Source organism: Exophiala viscosa, assembly GCF_022695815.1.
Source record: "Exophiala viscosa unplaced genomic scaffold EDD37scaffold_20, whole genome shotgun sequence".
Classification (NCBI taxonomy): domain Eukaryota; kingdom Fungi; phylum Ascomycota; class Eurotiomycetes; order Chaetothyriales; family Herpotrichiellaceae; genus Exophiala; species Exophiala viscosa.
Window position 1 is genome coordinate 59,034 of NW_026944372.1, and position 15,454 is coordinate 74,487.

At 51.7% G+C, this 15,454-nt stretch overlaps 7 protein-coding genes across 7 annotated transcripts; 4 read left to right on the forward strand and 3 right to left on the reverse strand.

Moving 5' to 3' along the window:
* Positions 1–554: 554 nt before the first annotated feature.
* On the forward strand, positions 555–1,613 carry EDD37DRAFT_660432 (uncharacterized protein; the record flags this gene model as incomplete). The annotated part of the gene is made up of 1 exon (XM_062819106.1): positions 555–1,613. The coding sequence occupies one exon, from the start codon at positions 555–557 to the stop codon at positions 1,611–1,613; it is 1,059 nt and encodes a 352-aa protein (XP_062665121.1).
* Positions 1,614–1,628: 15 nt separating this feature from the next.
* On the reverse strand, positions 1,629–2,356 carry EDD37DRAFT_654976 (thymidylate kinase; the record flags this gene model as incomplete). Its single annotated transcript, XM_062818729.1, has 2 exons — positions 1,629–2,164; positions 2,212–2,356. 2 exons carry the CDS (start codon positions 2,354–2,356, stop codon positions 1,629–1,631), a joined length of 681 nt encoding a protein of 226 aa, XP_062665122.1.
* A 247-nt stretch (positions 2,357–2,603) lies between these two features.
* On the forward strand, positions 2,604–4,069 carry EDD37DRAFT_654977 (queuine tRNA-ribosyltransferase; the record flags this gene model as incomplete). The annotated part of the gene is made up of 2 exons (XM_062818730.1): positions 2,604–2,850; positions 2,919–4,069. 2 exons carry the CDS (start codon positions 2,604–2,606, stop codon positions 4,067–4,069), a joined length of 1,398 nt encoding a protein of 465 aa, XP_062665123.1.
* Positions 4,070–4,086: 17 nt separating this feature from the next.
* EDD37DRAFT_571618 (exopolyphosphatase) lies at positions 4,087–5,559 on the reverse strand (the record flags this gene model as incomplete). Its single annotated transcript, XM_062814345.1, has 1 exon — positions 4,087–5,559. One exon carries the CDS (start codon positions 5,557–5,559, stop codon positions 4,087–4,089), a length of 1,473 nt encoding a protein of 490 aa, XP_062665124.1.
* A 507-nt stretch (positions 5,560–6,066) lies between these two features.
* On the reverse strand, positions 6,067–10,325 carry EDD37DRAFT_644036 (uncharacterized protein). Its single transcript, XM_062817460.1, has one exon. It carries the CDS (start codon positions 9,938–9,940, stop codon positions 6,413–6,415), a length of 3,528 nt encoding a protein of 1,175 aa, XP_062665125.1. The 5' UTR covers positions 9,941–10,325; the 3' UTR covers positions 6,067–6,412.
* A 1,222-nt stretch (positions 10,326–11,547) lies between these two features.
* Positions 11,548–14,032, forward strand: EDD37DRAFT_644039 (retrograde regulation protein 2). Its single transcript, XM_062817461.1, has 4 exons — positions 11,548–12,523; positions 12,578–12,809; positions 12,861–13,318; positions 13,368–14,032. The coding sequence occupies exons 1-4, from the start codon at positions 12,016–12,018 to the stop codon at positions 13,742–13,744; spliced, it is 1,575 nt and encodes a 524-aa protein (XP_062665126.1). The 5' UTR covers positions 11,548–12,015; the 3' UTR covers positions 13,745–14,032.
* A 38-nt stretch (positions 14,033–14,070) lies between these two features.
* On the forward strand, positions 14,071–15,453 carry EDD37DRAFT_305283 (transcription initiation factor TFIID subunit D4). Its single transcript, XM_062811254.1, has one exon. It carries the CDS (start codon positions 14,223–14,225, stop codon positions 15,237–15,239), a length of 1,017 nt encoding a protein of 338 aa, XP_062665127.1. The 5' UTR covers positions 14,071–14,222; the 3' UTR covers positions 15,240–15,453.
* Position 15,454: the final 1 nt, after the last annotated feature.

Sequence of the window (15,454 nt, forward strand, 5' to 3'; positions counted from 1 at the left end):
TGGTTGGTTGAAGTGGAAGAACCGCAGTTTGCACTCGTCGCCCATAATCTTGATGATTCCCCCACTCACGTGATCACCCGTTGATTCGCGATTTGACGACAACCTCGCCGCGACTATCACTATCATCGCGCCCATATGGACAAATTGTACATTCCACTACATTAATCACAACCAGTTTTCACTAAGCAACAACGCTTTATCTTCCATCAAAGTCGCTGCAATCCGCTCTCCGAATCTGTGGCTTTCCCTACAAGTACGCAGCGCTCCTCACAAGGAATACGTCTACTTTGCGCGCAACCATCCGGTCAGTGCCTTGCCTTGCATGCCGACTTCCTAGCTTCTTCGGCAGATGGTGGCTGCTATAATCAAATAGGGCAATGGACATCAAGCCAATCCCAGCCTTTTATTGTTGCTATCTACTTCGTTCAACTGTCCGCCACGCCAGCGTCTACATTGGCTCTAGTCCAGATCCAGCACGACGTTTGGCACAACACAATGGCCGAGTGCAAGGTGGCGCCGTGCGAACATCACGAGCCAGCCTTCGACCATGGGAAATGGCCTGCATCGTAGCTGGCTTTCCATCCAACATAGCAGCCTTGCAGTTTGAGTGGGCGTGGCACAATTCGCACTTGACCAGGCACATAACACCAACGGAGCGCATCTCTTTCGCCACGACTCGAACCAAGACATCCAAGAGTGGGAAGACATCACGAAGACCAGGCAGACCAAGGACATCGATGATGGATAAACTTTCCAATCTCCATCTCTTGCTCCGAGCCCCATATTTCTCCAAATGGCCGCTTGAGGTCCGCTTTTTCAGTCAGGACGTGTACCGGTCCTGGCAGACTTGGTGCGAAAGAGTCGACACACACCTTCCCGCTGCTATCGAGGTGCAGTTCGACCCAGCCCAAACACCATCCCATGACGACCAAGAAGAGTTTACTTCCGCTCAGCCTGTGCTGAGAATGACAAAAGCAGAGCTCATCGGAAAGGGTGGTGTGCACGGCGTTGACCCCACGTATGCGCGTTTGAGAAATGTCTTTGAGAAAAGCCAGTTCCTGCTCGATGAGGATGATGACCACAGATGTTCCGCATGTCGAGACAGCATAGACTTGCGCAGAGACCTGTTCGTCCTCTGCCACACGAATGGCTGTCAAGGCATATCGCACATCAATTGCCTTGCGGACCGATCGCTAAAAGAGGAAAGGTCAGACTCGATGGTACCTGGTAAAGGAAGCTGTCCAGCATGCAACCAAAAACATGCATGGACGGAACTGATGCAACAAGTAACTTTGAGAACAAGAGGGATGAAGGAGGTTCAAAAACTCTTGAAAAAGAAAGGGAAAAGCACCGCTGTAGCAGCCGCAGAAATACTGGAAAGCGAAAGTGAAGAAGAAGCAGAGGAGAAGGAAGCACTTACCGCACAAGATGTAGTTGATGAGGACTTTGGTGGTGACCATGAGGACGAAGAGGACGAGGATGACGACAATGCATCAGTTGCTTCCACCGCGTCGGTATTCAGTCCAAACTCGAAAGCCAGGGCTGGTACCAAGCAGACAGACCATCAAGTCAGGCTTGAGATTGTGATTGAGGATAGCGAAGACGAAAGATGACACCAAGTCCTGATTTCAAGTGATGTTGAGGAGTGGTCCCAGCTTCTGCAAGGGCTTTGACGTAGCTTCGTCTCGCGATACCAGCTCGATACCGGCCAAAATGTCGGTTGCGACTTCGCTGACTATTCTGCCTGCATCGACTTCCTTTACTCGGACGTTGTCAAGTCGCTGGAATAGCTCGTTGAACAATGTTCGGACACGTGCTTGCATCTTTTCGGTCTCGTACCTCTCTGCGCCATAGCCACCTCGCTTGGCAGCATCAGCGGAGGAGATGTCGAGAAAGAACAGAATATCCGGCTTCAAAAGACCAATCTCAGGATACCATGCCCAGTCCAGCGAAAGGTCGGGATTCTCCTTTGCTGCTGAATAAACAGCTCCAGAGAAAGAATAGCGATCAACTATGACCGTCACTCCGTTCAAGAGATCCTCTTGAATGCCCTTGATAGCCTCCCATCGATTGGCTGAGAACAATAAATGGATTGAATGGTCATCCTGTTGAGCATGGCCAGTCAAGTAGCCATTGATCATCTGTCCAGTAGGCGTGGTTCGATCTAAGGTCAGTAAGCTTACGTTCTTTGCCATTGTAAGCCCAACCTACCTGGGAATTTGACGTATCGAGCTCTATCGTGTCTGGCCTCCAATGTCTCCAAAAGTAGCTGGCATTGACTGGATTTGCCAGAGCGGTCAAGGCCTTCGATGACGATGAGGTGGCCTCTTCGGACATTCGATGTAGCAGCCTCCATGATTTCGTTACTTATTATGGGTGTTCCGCGCTGGATATATAGTTATGGTACAGAATTGTATTCATGCACAAGCAACATAAGAGCTCTGTCTTCAAGAACACTAGATAGGAGGCAAGGGGGAGAGGTCGAAGTAGTATGCTTCACCGGATGGATCTACGGTCAGCTCTAAAGCATTTGGCGCAGTATATTTCTCCGGGGATATTTTGTCGCAACCACACCTGCACTCAAGGACTAGAGTGATGGCAACATGGAGGACGCAACTGGCGCTCCAGTAGCCCCGGCACCGGGTGAAATGTTCAAATTCGTCCTACAAAAACATGCTTCTGCCTCAGAGACCGCGGCGAGAATTGGTCAACTCGCCTTGCACTCAAGACCATCTATCAATACACCAAATTACATAGTTCCGACCTCTCGAGGCGTGATCCCTCACCTGTCGCAGGACAATCTGCAGAAACACACGAGGATATCAGCGGTCTATGTACCACTGGAAGACTGTACGTTCGGTCCCCATCAGCCGCAAAGCTGTTCACTGACTCTCTGGCTTACAGTTGTTGGATAATAGTCATCGAAAAGTCGCATACAGATGCGCCCATATACACTACTCCCGTCCAAGATGGTAACTCACCTCTACGGCGGTATATCGGTCTACCGGATCAGTGCTTGTCCGTCCTAGGTCCCAGAAGGGTTCCCAACATAATACCCCCAGCCCACAACACGAATTCTTCGTTGGCGATTTCGACCTCCGTTGGATTTAGATTCCTCGAGCTGGAACAGTATAACGAGGCCGTGAAGGCTCTGAAGGCGGATGTCGCGGCCAGTATGGCGGACTTGATCGCCAAGGAGGATGCCAGTCAGAAGAGGATCGCAAGAAGCATTGACAGAACGCATGCGTGGCTCCGAGACAGCATTCAAAACAGGGAGGAAGACTCGACACCATTCTTGGCCTCCATCCCACCTCTAGAACTCCAGCTGTTGTCACTATATCTCGCCGACATACGAGATGAATACAGACGCCACATATCAGGCCTGTGCATATACTCGCCAATGACCATGGCAGGCTTGCCGGACGACTTGAGGCGACTTCCGACGATATGCCTAAGCGATCCTGCAAGTCCACAAGCCTTACTGTCCGCAATCCACGCAGGCATAGACCTGATAACTGTGCCATTCGTCACACAATCATCAGAGCACGGGATCGCCTTATCATTTTCATTCCCAGGCCCCACGGAAGGACCCAATGCTCCTTTAGGCACTGATCTGTGGTCCCCAGTCCACGCCACCGACCTTTCACCCCTCAGTCCCAACTGCAAATGCTACTCCTGCACACGCCACCATCGAGCCTATGTGCATCATCTCCTACAAGCCAACGAAATGCTCGCTTGGACTCTCCTCCAAATCCACAACTACACCATAATAGACTCGTTCTTCGAGGACATACGGCAGAGTATCCAACAAGGCACATTCGACACCGATGTCGAGACTTTTAACCGCGCTTTCGAACCCGAAATACCCAAACAAACAGGTCAAGGACCACGAGTGAGGGGCTACCAAATGAAAAGCGTAGGAGGAGGCGAATCACGCAAGAACCCCAAAGCATACGGGAAACTAGACGATCAAGTGCAGAAGCTCGCCGAAGCAGAGTCCGGCGTCGCCACACCAGACGGCGATGCAAATGACATTGCAGAGCATGGTCTGGCCTCCAAGATCTCGTAGGCTAGTTGACAAGGTGGCTAGATAGTCTTGACAGCCTCTCTCAACAACGGCCCAACCTGTTTCCGACTCTTACTCGTATCTCCCATCCACCAGATCTTCCAACTCCCCTTTCTTTTTGCGAGTGTCTCGTCCAATGCCTGCATCAACTCTTTATCGCTTTTCCACTGTTTGAGCTTCAATTCCCCTCCCACATCCTCGAATTTCTCAATGACCCCGTCGACACTCTCATCCACCAGGACAACGACCTCCTTTCCCTCCGCAGCGCGAGTCAACATAGAAAATACGCCCAACTTCCTTTCGTCAGCGAACCTGTCCACCTCATCGAGAAACTTTTCGATCGAGCCAGCATGTCCGATCAGCCACGAAAGCGGCTTGACCAGACTTGAAATCCCAACGTTAACCTGCCCCTGTTTCCCAGCTTCAGTCCAGACTTTATAATCCCGATCAAACACCTCCTGCATACTCAGTAGATCCAAGGAATTCGCCTTCGCAGATCCAATCACTTGGTGGAATGCATCGCGGTTCCATCGTGCTTCGTTTCCGTTCTCTGTGCTTGCAGCCCCCGTTGTTGCAACGGGCGTATCCCCAGTCGTCTTCGACGACGCGACAATACCTTCGAGGAACTTGACAACCTCCCTATCCACATCCGAGCACTTGTCCCCACTGGCCCTTAGATTCGACGTATCAATCAACACGGGCGCCAGTGCCAGTCTAGCGATCTGCCGTATACCCTCGCCACCGTCATCCTCACCCGTTGTCTCGCTTGCTGTTGTGCTGGGCCACATTCCTTGATCCCGTAAATGCTTAACAACGAGACTCGTACAACTCCCGATCCCTGTTGTTATGATTCTGGGCTCTGCGTCGGCTGATACATACCCCTCGTCAACATGGTGGTCGATACACCCGACGACATTCAGTCTCGTCTCTATCGTCCGTTCGTCGACTCCCGGCAGTGCAAGTGCTGGGGCGTTGTGGTCTACTAGGATTATATCCTGCTTCTTCCCCTGCTCCAGCTTGCTCTGCTCGTCCCCGTTCGACTCTGGCGGTGATGGTGCGAACACACTATGCAACGTCGAACGCCGATCATCAAGGACATCCGCAATCGTAAGAACCTCCCCCAACACACTCGTCTTCCCCTGCTCTCCTGCATCTTGCTTCCGAATCGTTCTCGCATCCTCGCCCAGAGCAAGTCTCAATGCAACCCCATATTCTGGTCGGAGACGCCATAGTTCGCTGGACCGCACTGTCGGAAGGTTCAGGATGGGGATATATGTTGGCGTAGTCGTTCTTGCGGAATTCTGTTGAGCCTTCAGATTGTAAAAGTACGAGAACACCACCGCTGAGATAAAACTGTCGAGATCGGCCGAGGGATTGCCCATTACCAGCGTGGTCTTCTGCCCTGTGCGGTTCGTTTTCGGTGACCCCAGGCTGGAGCTGTGACGACACACCGCGCTCCGCACTCGAGATAGATACGATGACAGTGTCGGCATGGTCTCGTCACTTGGTGCAGATTCTTCTGGTGGTGCTGGTTGCGACATTGGGTCTTGCCAGGACTGGCAACCTGCTGGGTGATGAGACCTCTCGAACCTCGCCTACTTGCCTTACAAGCAAGGAAGAAGCTGGCTTTGAAAACGCTGGGCGTGCAGAAGCTTGTCGATATCGTGCTGCTGGTATCGAATGTGTTGCACCACTAAACCTTCACAAAACTCACGGTCGTGTGGCCAACAGTAAAGATTGTGCTCAGTTTTCGACACCTCAGTGTGAGTCGTGCTCTGCCAGCAAAAACGCTTGGAGATAATCGTAATAATATGGGCTCTGCTTGCAGGCGTCTATATCTTCAGTCAGGGTTTCTCGATATATAGAACTAGCCTTGCCCAAAAAAGGTTTCTGATAGAGAATCTTCTTTCAGACGTGGTTGTATGCAATGACGTAGCGAAGCACTATATTTTGAGATATAAAAAGGAGATTCCTGTGCAGTATTCTTACCACAGTATCACATTCTAAGCTGGAACCATGATACAGTCCTTGAAGCATGTCTCATAGAATGGTCATCATTGTTCGTCAAAATACCTGGTTGTACTCATACAATATGCACAAACGGCATCTGGCCATATGTTTCCCATGGCGATCCTTCCCAGTACCGCCCATCGTTGAAATAGGCCCAACCCGACCAGATATCCTTGGACACCACTCAAAAACTCTTTCATAGAAAGCCCGAAATGCCTCCAAATCGTCCATATGCCGGGCAATAGTCCAACATTGAGACCAACAAATGCGCAGAACTTTTGATGTACCACAAACTCCGTCACCAGAACGTTTCCATGAGCCCAAATGACCCAAGCATCAAACACATTCCCACTCGCAAAAGACGCACCACCTGGCACTTCGATCAGCGAGCACCAGACCTCTCCAAGTACCGCGCTCCTGGACCTTGAGGATGTTCTCCCAAACACTGCCAAGTACTTCACCATCGACGTCCCTGAAAGCCGAAGGTTGAGGTAACCCATCGTGCTTGCGATTCAACCTGATAATCTTTCCTCCAGGGCTCTGTATAGCCAGTTTCGCAGGTTTGTCCTTGACTTTTCCCCCTCCGACGCCGTTGGCATTGCTGCCCTGCTCACTGGGATTGCTGCCGGCCGCGCTGCTCGTCATGCTCATAGCACTTGCAGGTCGGACAAGAGGGTTTGGACTAGCGGGCCGGAGGTCGAAGCCGTTCTGTTCGGATGCTGGAGTCGAAGCCACAGATGCCACGTGTTGTCGGACGCAGAAAACGTATGTCTCGCCAGCACCTAGTCGCATACACTGCGGCTGCACAACATAGAGATCCTGCCTAGTAGCGTGCGGCGTCGGATGTCGCAACACAAAATCGTATGCCGGGTTCTCTCCGGAATGGTACAGCGGCAATGCCAATGCAAGAGGATGTACAATGTCTCGCGAACTGAGCATTAATCCTTTCTTACCGGCATAGACTTTGACCACGGCCATGCCTTCGTCCCCTGGTAGGATAGCTTTGACGACGTACCGTTTCTGATAAATCTCTGTGTTGGGCATGGTACGGTACCAGCTTGCTTGCGTCAGGGCTCGCTTCGTGGTGACATTGTCCGTATCTTCGTACAAGTCACCGTCCTGGTCATGGAGAAATTGCTTTGCCTCGACTTCTGCCACAATTTCGACATCAGCAGGCACGTTGATGCTGAAAGTGCACATCTCGAGTCCTTCCATTCTTATCACGCTCGTGTCATACGCATGCATCGAGAGTCCTTGGCGGAAAAATTGAGGACATGTGCCAGGCAGACTCAAAAGCACATCCGGGCTAATGCTGGGTAGCATGTGCTGCTGGGCATCTTCAACCGGAATGTGAGTCCAACAAATTTCGCTCGGTCTGGCCAGGAAATACCAAGCTTCTGCTATGCTCGTGCTGATATTCGAGTACAAGGCTCTCTTCGGGTTGGTCGGACTTGCCAGGCTCGCATCGACCATCCTCCATTCACCATCTACCAGGATAGCGTTCCAAAAGTGGTTCGGTCGAGAAAGTGCATCCAGATCCAGCTCTTCCCCAGGTGCTTTCAAATATCCTTGCACGACTTCGGCATGGATTCCAATGGCGGTACACATTTCGACAATCACAGCCGAGATCTCTCTGCTGCAACCACGCTTTGACTGGACCACTTTCCTAGTATCGATGGATACGTTGTAGTTATAACCGTCCATGTCATGATCTTCCTCCCAATTGATTCTCTCTGCACACCAAATGAAGATTGCCCGAAGTCTTTGGACACCACTTCGGTGGGGCCTGCAGATGAAGCCAGAAGCCAGCGTTCCTGCGGTGATGCTGCTCGGTAGACTGGTAATAAATCGTGCTGCCTTGTCTACCTGACTGAAACTGGGGTTGCTGAGCTGTAATGGTTCATATACCGGCCGTCCATTGGCATCTTCATCGCCGTGAAGATTCTCGTACAATTCTTCGACCGGACATATCACTGGCTGGTCCAGCATGTGACAACGGTCCGCCCGCTCTTCTCGTTCTGATGGCCCTGGTGTGTTTGAGCGATTGATGTCGCGCCGCGTCAAGATGTACGAGCCGGATGCTCCGCTGGCAAGACCCATCTCCTTCGCAGCATCTCTGCCATATGCGCCACCCACTGGACTTGAGCTCCGTACAGGTGCGTTGAATGCCTTACCTCCAGCGATGCCCGTCATCTTCGTTGGTGATCCAGCATTGCTTCCTGTTTGGCTGGCGGATATGGTACTTCTCGCACTTGCAGCGCCCGTCTTTGCACTGTCCATGAGCTTCTTGAAAAATCCAGATTTCTTTGCTTTTGGAGTTGTCAGACCACCGAGTCCTCCAGTTGCACTTCGATCCGAGTCTTCCCACCCCACTGCGGATCTTGTGCCCTGTCTTGAGTCAAGACCGGAATAGAATGAGCTTCTGGTAGGTGTCTTCGGCCGCATATCACTTTGACCCCATTGCTCGACTCTTGTTCCTGCACTGGTTATAGGTCTGGTCATTCGGTCTCGGATGCTCCCCATTCTCTTTCTGGCAAGACTTCCTGCACTGGTGGCGCTGAACCCGCCCGCCGAGTATCCGCTCATCAGACTCTGACTGGTCATGCTCGTCTGATGTGAAGAGTTGGTGGCTACACTTTGAACACCGCTGCTAGAATTGGTCGAGTTGGTCTTGGTGGTGTACGTTCTCGCCAATCCACCATCTCCCAGCTCGTAGGCCGACTTTCTCTGTCGCACCGAAGGTCGTCGACCTCCCATCGAAGACACAGGCCTCGAAGACCATGAGCTCTTTGGTGGCGGTTCTGGAGGGTCACTTCCAAGATCATCTGGGTTCAGTCCTACTTCTCGAGCCTGTTGCATGCGCCGAAGTCTGCTTTCCATTCTTTGAACATAATTTTCCAGCTTAGGAGGACCATCTTGAAATCTGTCGGGGGTATTATGCCGACTACTATAGTTGATACGTCCCTCTGAGTAGTTGCTACCGCCTTCACCCAATCCAAGACTGGTCAAGGGTCTTGCTGGAGGCCTCTCATTGGGACGACGGAAATCGTCGAATGCCTCTGGCGACCATGGATTGAACTCTTTTTGTTGTTCGTGTTCTTCCTCCTGATTTAAGAATGTCATATCGTCGAGTGAGGTCATGACATCGTCTATCGCGCTTCGGATCATTGGCGGGGTGTGTCCGTTCAAGGATGGTGGCGCAGGAGATGGTGTACGGGAGAAGTTCTGATATCGGTCGTTCATGTCCAATGGCTGAGGTGCGGGTGAAGGAGCTCTAGACAGACTGCCACTGGGGCCTCCAAGGGTACGATGCGGTGGCGGCGGTGGTGGGGGTGATGAGCCGATTTCATGATGTGGCAGTGGTGAAGGTGATCTAGATGGTCCTCGAGAAACCGGTCTTTGCTGCCATAGGACAGTAGATGGAGGATTTCGAGGATCTATTGGTTGTTGAGCTGGCTTTGATACCGTCGTAACTGCTGGGGGTGAAGCAACGCCAGTGCCAGTGGGAGTTTTGGCATTCTTGTAACCTTGGAAAGGTCTTCTTGACTTTGCTCTTTCCTTTTTCTCCTGTAGTTGGGCTGGGCTATTCTTGCGGCCACTGTCACTCTTCTGCAGTTCTGGCATTGGGCTGACGGATCGACTCTTGGGGACGAAGTTGTCTTCAAGAACCATGACGAAATTGGATGGAAACAGTCCCATCATCCGCTTGTCCCTCCGTAGTCTTCCCATCCACCAAGACCCATCTCCAGCGTTCAGGCATTCGATTAAGTCGCCCTCGACAAATCCCAGATCTCTGTCGGTTTCTCCACCCCAAGAATAGACTGCGCGGCACCAGCAGGGGAATCTCGTTGGTAGTTGTGCCATGTCGCTGTATCGATGGCAAAGGCTAAGTCTGTGTCAAGGAAGGTGCGTTTTCCATTCGGCGGAGAGACATTCGCATTGAGACGTGTGATTGAACGAGTGTACTGGTTCAGGTTGCGTATTAGGATGTTGCGCACACAAACAATAAGATGATGACTGTGTTTTAAGACACCAAAACGAGAGACAACAACACACTCTCGCGCAGACCTAAGAGGCTGCCTGCAGTCGCCTATGGGTAAAAGAATGAGTCTGTGCGGTATACAATTGAAACGTGTATGGCGCAGTCCAGAGAAAGACGGCTTGTAAACAATCTGCCAGGAATGGTCTAGCTCCGGATCAATACTTTTTCCCATCTCCGTCCTCCTCCACCTCCTCTTCCTCCTCCACTCTCTATGCTTTCCACCATACATCAATGCGGGAGACTTTGGATATGTACATCATCATCATATCAACTCCAAGTACTCCGTACCACATGTGAGTACGACTACTCGGTAAATCGGCACACATTGTCTTCAAGCAGCCACACAAACACTCCCAAGAGAGTGCTATATGGCACTCTTTGAGTTCGATGATCGTTTTCATTCGTGGAAAAACTCCTGAACATCCTTGCCGCTATATACAGCCTAATACTGTTGATTAATCCATGGTGAATCTAATCTATCTTATGGCAGATATAAAGACTGCAAGACGCTCTGAAAGTTCTTTCCAGAGACTCTCTCATCTCACTCCAAACGACTTCCCTCTCTCACCTGTGCCCAATGGATGCCAGTCGCTCCTTCTCCTTCGCGATTCGCTCGCTTTACAATTCCCCAATGGGATCTCACTATCTTGATTATGGAACTGCCGAGCGAATCCAAGACTTCTCGGACAGCAAAATACGCCTGAATTGGCGAGAACCGTGAAAGGAGCCTCGGTTGTCCTGTTCTGTACTCCTGACGAGGTCGCGCCAACCAGCAATCTACTGTCACTACCTGCGGAATCAAACCGTGGTGTGCTTCAACCCCGCTCCTCTGCTTTCTCCAGACATGCAAAACCCTCCACAACACAGTCCAAACTTTGACGGAGCAGGTTTCGCACGCAGACTAGCTTTGATTGCCTTCGCTTGGTCCCGCTATTGCTAACCTTCTCGTCTGTCAGCAATACGAGATGGACCTTTCTACCGAGCGCTTCCGCTTTATGCAACCTCAGTCATGATCGGGGTTTTGCTGCACTGACAGCCACCACCCTCCCATTCTCGCTATAGCTTATTCACGGTAGGCTTGGCTTCCAATGAATCAGCGTGCCCATTTTCGAGCCAATGCACGAAAGACTCGTCCATTTCGAGTCATCAACCTCCAAGAGCAGATCGATCGATGTCTGCCCAGGTCTAGGCGGGCCTTCCAAGCCTTGGCCTCCTATTAGGGTGATGCACTGTGCAGGTCAAGACTTCCTGAGATGCAGTCTACCAGTCTGGTGTGGTGAATCCCCCGGATTCTTGAACCGTAATCATGAGCATCAAGGGCAGCCTTCCAAAAACGGTTGAAATATTCGAGCAAGATCACGGAGGGACAGTCGTTTTCCGTGGCACCGGGCAAGTGGTAGGTCTAATGCAAGGTCTCGTGTGCAGACGGCAAAAAGTCAGAAACGTGCCATTCTCGCTTACCCCGGACTACCCAGTGGCAATCACTCACGGAGTCCGGGGTTTTGCCTCTTGTCAGTTGGCAAAGTGGTTCTCAAAGGCGCAACCATCCCTCACTGGGCCTATCACCTGCAAAGTCCCACAACCCCAGCCTTCTTAACTTTGACGATCCTTGCTCATGCTCGTTAGCGAGGTGTTCTGGACTCTCTTGGCTTACACCACGAATGATTGACCTACTCCCTTTTTTCGATGATTGACAGCGCCGAGTCTTCTTGTCTGCGAAGCGCTATATCTGGGGAAGTTCGTATCAATTGAGTGCATACGGACCGAGAGCCGAAACGTGGGTATATATTCCTCCGCCTCGATCGTCTGAACGTTCAGTCGACCCAAGTCCTTGATCTCCTCTCCCAGGTCTGCACCACTTCATCACATCCTTGATAATACCTTCGTCCTATACACCATGACGTCCTACGACGCCCCAGTCGAGAAGGGGCTCGATATCAATGAGATTGAGCGAGCCGACAACAGACTAGAGCAGGTCAACACCCAGTCGTCCGTGAACTCGGACAAACTCAACGATGCCCGGATTGCTGAGTTCACCCCCGAGGAGCAGAAAAAGATCATCTGGCGCATCGACAGACGCCTGGTCCTCACTCTAGGCTTTCTCTACTGTGTTTCCCTGATGGATCGTACCAACACCGGTATCGCCGTCGTTGCTGGTATGGGCGTCGATCTCGTCCTCACTGGTGATCGATACTCAATCATCGTCCTCCTCTTCTTCATCACCTACGTCTTGCTACAGCCCCCTGCCACAGTGGTCCTTCGCAAGGTCGGCCCACGTATCTTCCTTCCAACTATCACCCTTCTCTGGGGCATGTGCATGATTTGCTTTGGGTTTGTGAGAGCATGGACCGACCTCATTCCTCTCCGATTAGTCTTGGGTATTTTCGAGGCTGGCTTCTTTCCTGGTAAGTGCCCTCTCATCCAACCGCAACAATTCGCAATTGCTAACTTCCCTTCAGGATGCGCCTATCTACTGAGCTGCTGGTATCCGCGTTATGAGCTCCAAAAACGCAATGCTGTCTTCTATCTCATTGGCTCCATGGCATCCGCCTTTTCCGGTATCATTGCCTACGGATTCTCCCAACTCAAGAATCACGGCTCCGGTCCAGCATGGTGGGGACAGCACTATGGTCCTACCGCAGCAGACCCTACTGCTCCCTCGGGCATTCTCCCCGGCATTGCAGGTTGGAGGTAAGCAAGGCTGAGTCCAGAACATCGATCTGATCACTAACATGGCGGCAGATGGATCTTCATTCTTCAGGGAACCGCAACCTGCATCATGGCCATCGTGGCATTCCTCTTCATTGTCGACTTTCCCGAACTGTCCACCCACAGCTTCGGTTTGAAATTCCTCAATGAGAAAGAAGCCGCTTTCGTTGTTGCACGGATTGAGAAAGATCGTCATGATGCTATCCCCGAACCATTCAGGCTGGGAAATTACCTCAGAAATGCACTGGACTTGAAGGTGTGGGGTTTTGCAGCGCTATTTGGTCTTACAACCACCAACACCTACGCTATCGCGTACTTTTTGCCAATCATCCTCAGCGATGGCATGGGCTTCAATGTCGCCGCCTCCGAGTGTCTTATCGCCCCTCCTTATGTTCTTGCCGCCATTGTGATGTTCACCTTCGCCGTGCTCGGCGACAAATACCATCTCCGTTCTCCCTTCATCCTCATCAACGGCTGTCTCTGCCTCATTGGTGAGTGTCCTTGCTCTATTTTCATGCTCTCTTACTGACAGATTCAAAGGTCTGCCCCTCCTGGGCTTCGCCAAAAACGTTGGTGTGCGCTACTTCGGCGTCTTCTTGGCCACGACGGCTTGCAATGCAAATGTCCCTTGTGTGCTCACCTGGCAAGCCAACAACATTCGAGGCCAGTGGAAGCGTGCTCTGTGCTCCGCAACCCTCGTCGGTGCCGGTGGTATTGGTGGCATCATTGGTGGCACAGTGTTCCGTGAGCAAGACAAGCCTGCGTATCACCCTGGTATCATTACCTGCATGCTCGCCAGTGCCTTGATTATCGTCATCACCCTGGCCTTGGACTTCAAGTTCTACCGAGCCAACAAGCGCGTTGACGCTGGTGGAAAGGAAATTGAGGGTCTGAGAGGATTCAAATATACTTACTAACGCCCTGTCAAATGCAATACGATGGAAGCAGACCCTTGCAAAGGTGTCATCGCTAGGGATACAGCAGGCTCTGAGGCAGAGATGACGTTGTTACTGTGTGCTTGGAGCGTCGAGGAGACGGTCCCGTACTAGGCAAAGACTATCAGACATATATGTACATATCGGAATGTTCAATAAGAAGTACACTCTAGCAACTATTCGCAGGCGATGAGTCTCAACGCTTGCCGTCGAGCCAGCCCCTTCTGCTATGATTCGGCTTAACTTCGGATCACCCCCTCCTACAAAGACAAATTTATGTAGCCTTGGATTCCTCCATTCCATTCTCAGCCTTCAGTAGACCAAACCTGTCTCGCAGGAGTAGGCCTGTCGCGCACAGTATGGTGTCTCTCAACATGATGCCCTGACGACCGATAACTATGCTCTTCGAGCCCACGACATCTACCGCCTACTGGCTTCGTAACTACATTGATCGCCCACCATGAGCCGACCGCCCAAACTCCCCTCCTCTCTCATCAACACCCTAACCTCACATTCCGGCCCCATCAACGCCATAACATTCTCCAGTCTAGGCGGCACATACATCCTAACCGGGTCAAGTGATCGCCAAATCCACCTGTCGCGCTCCGAACCCTCATCCACTACCACTACCACAAACAAAATCCCCATAAGTACAGCGATCCAAAAGTACGCAGCCCATGGCTATCCCGTTCTCGACATCTCCGTGTCCCAAGACAACCAAACCTTCGCCAGCGTAGGCGGCGACCGCTCCGTCTTTCTCTGGGACGTACAGCGCGCAGACGGCACACTGCGACGTTTCGGGTCAAACACCAACGCAGGACATACAAGCCGTATAAACTGCGTTGCGTTCGCCGGGGAGTCCGACAACGTGTTGGTATCAGGTAGTGACGACACCTCAGTCAGGTTATGGGACGTCAAGAGTCGGGATAATAAACCGCTAATGGTCCTGGAGGAAGCCAAGGACGGGATTTCTGATCTATGTGTCCCGGGAAACGGGTATGAGATTGTGAGTGGGAGTGTGGATGGACGGGTACGAAGCTATGATGTAAGAATGGGGCGGGTTACGATGGATGTTATGCCGGGGCCGGTAACGAGTTTGGATCTCTCGAGGGATGGAAGGACTGTGCTTGTCGGGTGTCTTGATGGACGGATTAGGATGATGGATCGTCAGGATGGGACGTGCTTGAGGGGATTCCCGGCGGAAGACGAAAAGGAGGGGTATAAGAATGATAGTCTGAGGTTGAAGAGCTGTTTTGCCAGTAATGAGAGTTTAGTCCTGAGTGGGAGCGAGAGTGATGGCAAGGTTAGGGGCTGGGATGTGCTGAGCGGGAAGAGCGTGGGAATGCTGGATGTCAGTACGTCGGGCAGGGTTGTTAGTGTGGTGAGATGGAGGGAAGGGAGTCAAGCGCAGGGTAGGCAGGGGTTGTGGGCTGGAGGTGGCGCTGATGGTGTTGTCAAGGTCTATGCTGCTGGGTGAAGAGCGAAGAACCTTTTGTGTGGACAGATGAATATGGTATACAACGCCAGAATGTATGCACCTCATAGTTTAAAGCTGAGGTTGGCTGTGTGCAGCGACGCCCTTCAATGCCACCGCTGCTTATGAAATGCAATTCAAACAACTTTTATCCATCCTCCATCCAATGCTATGCAAATCAACCCATTCCTAATGCATGCTTTTTCTGTGTCCATCGA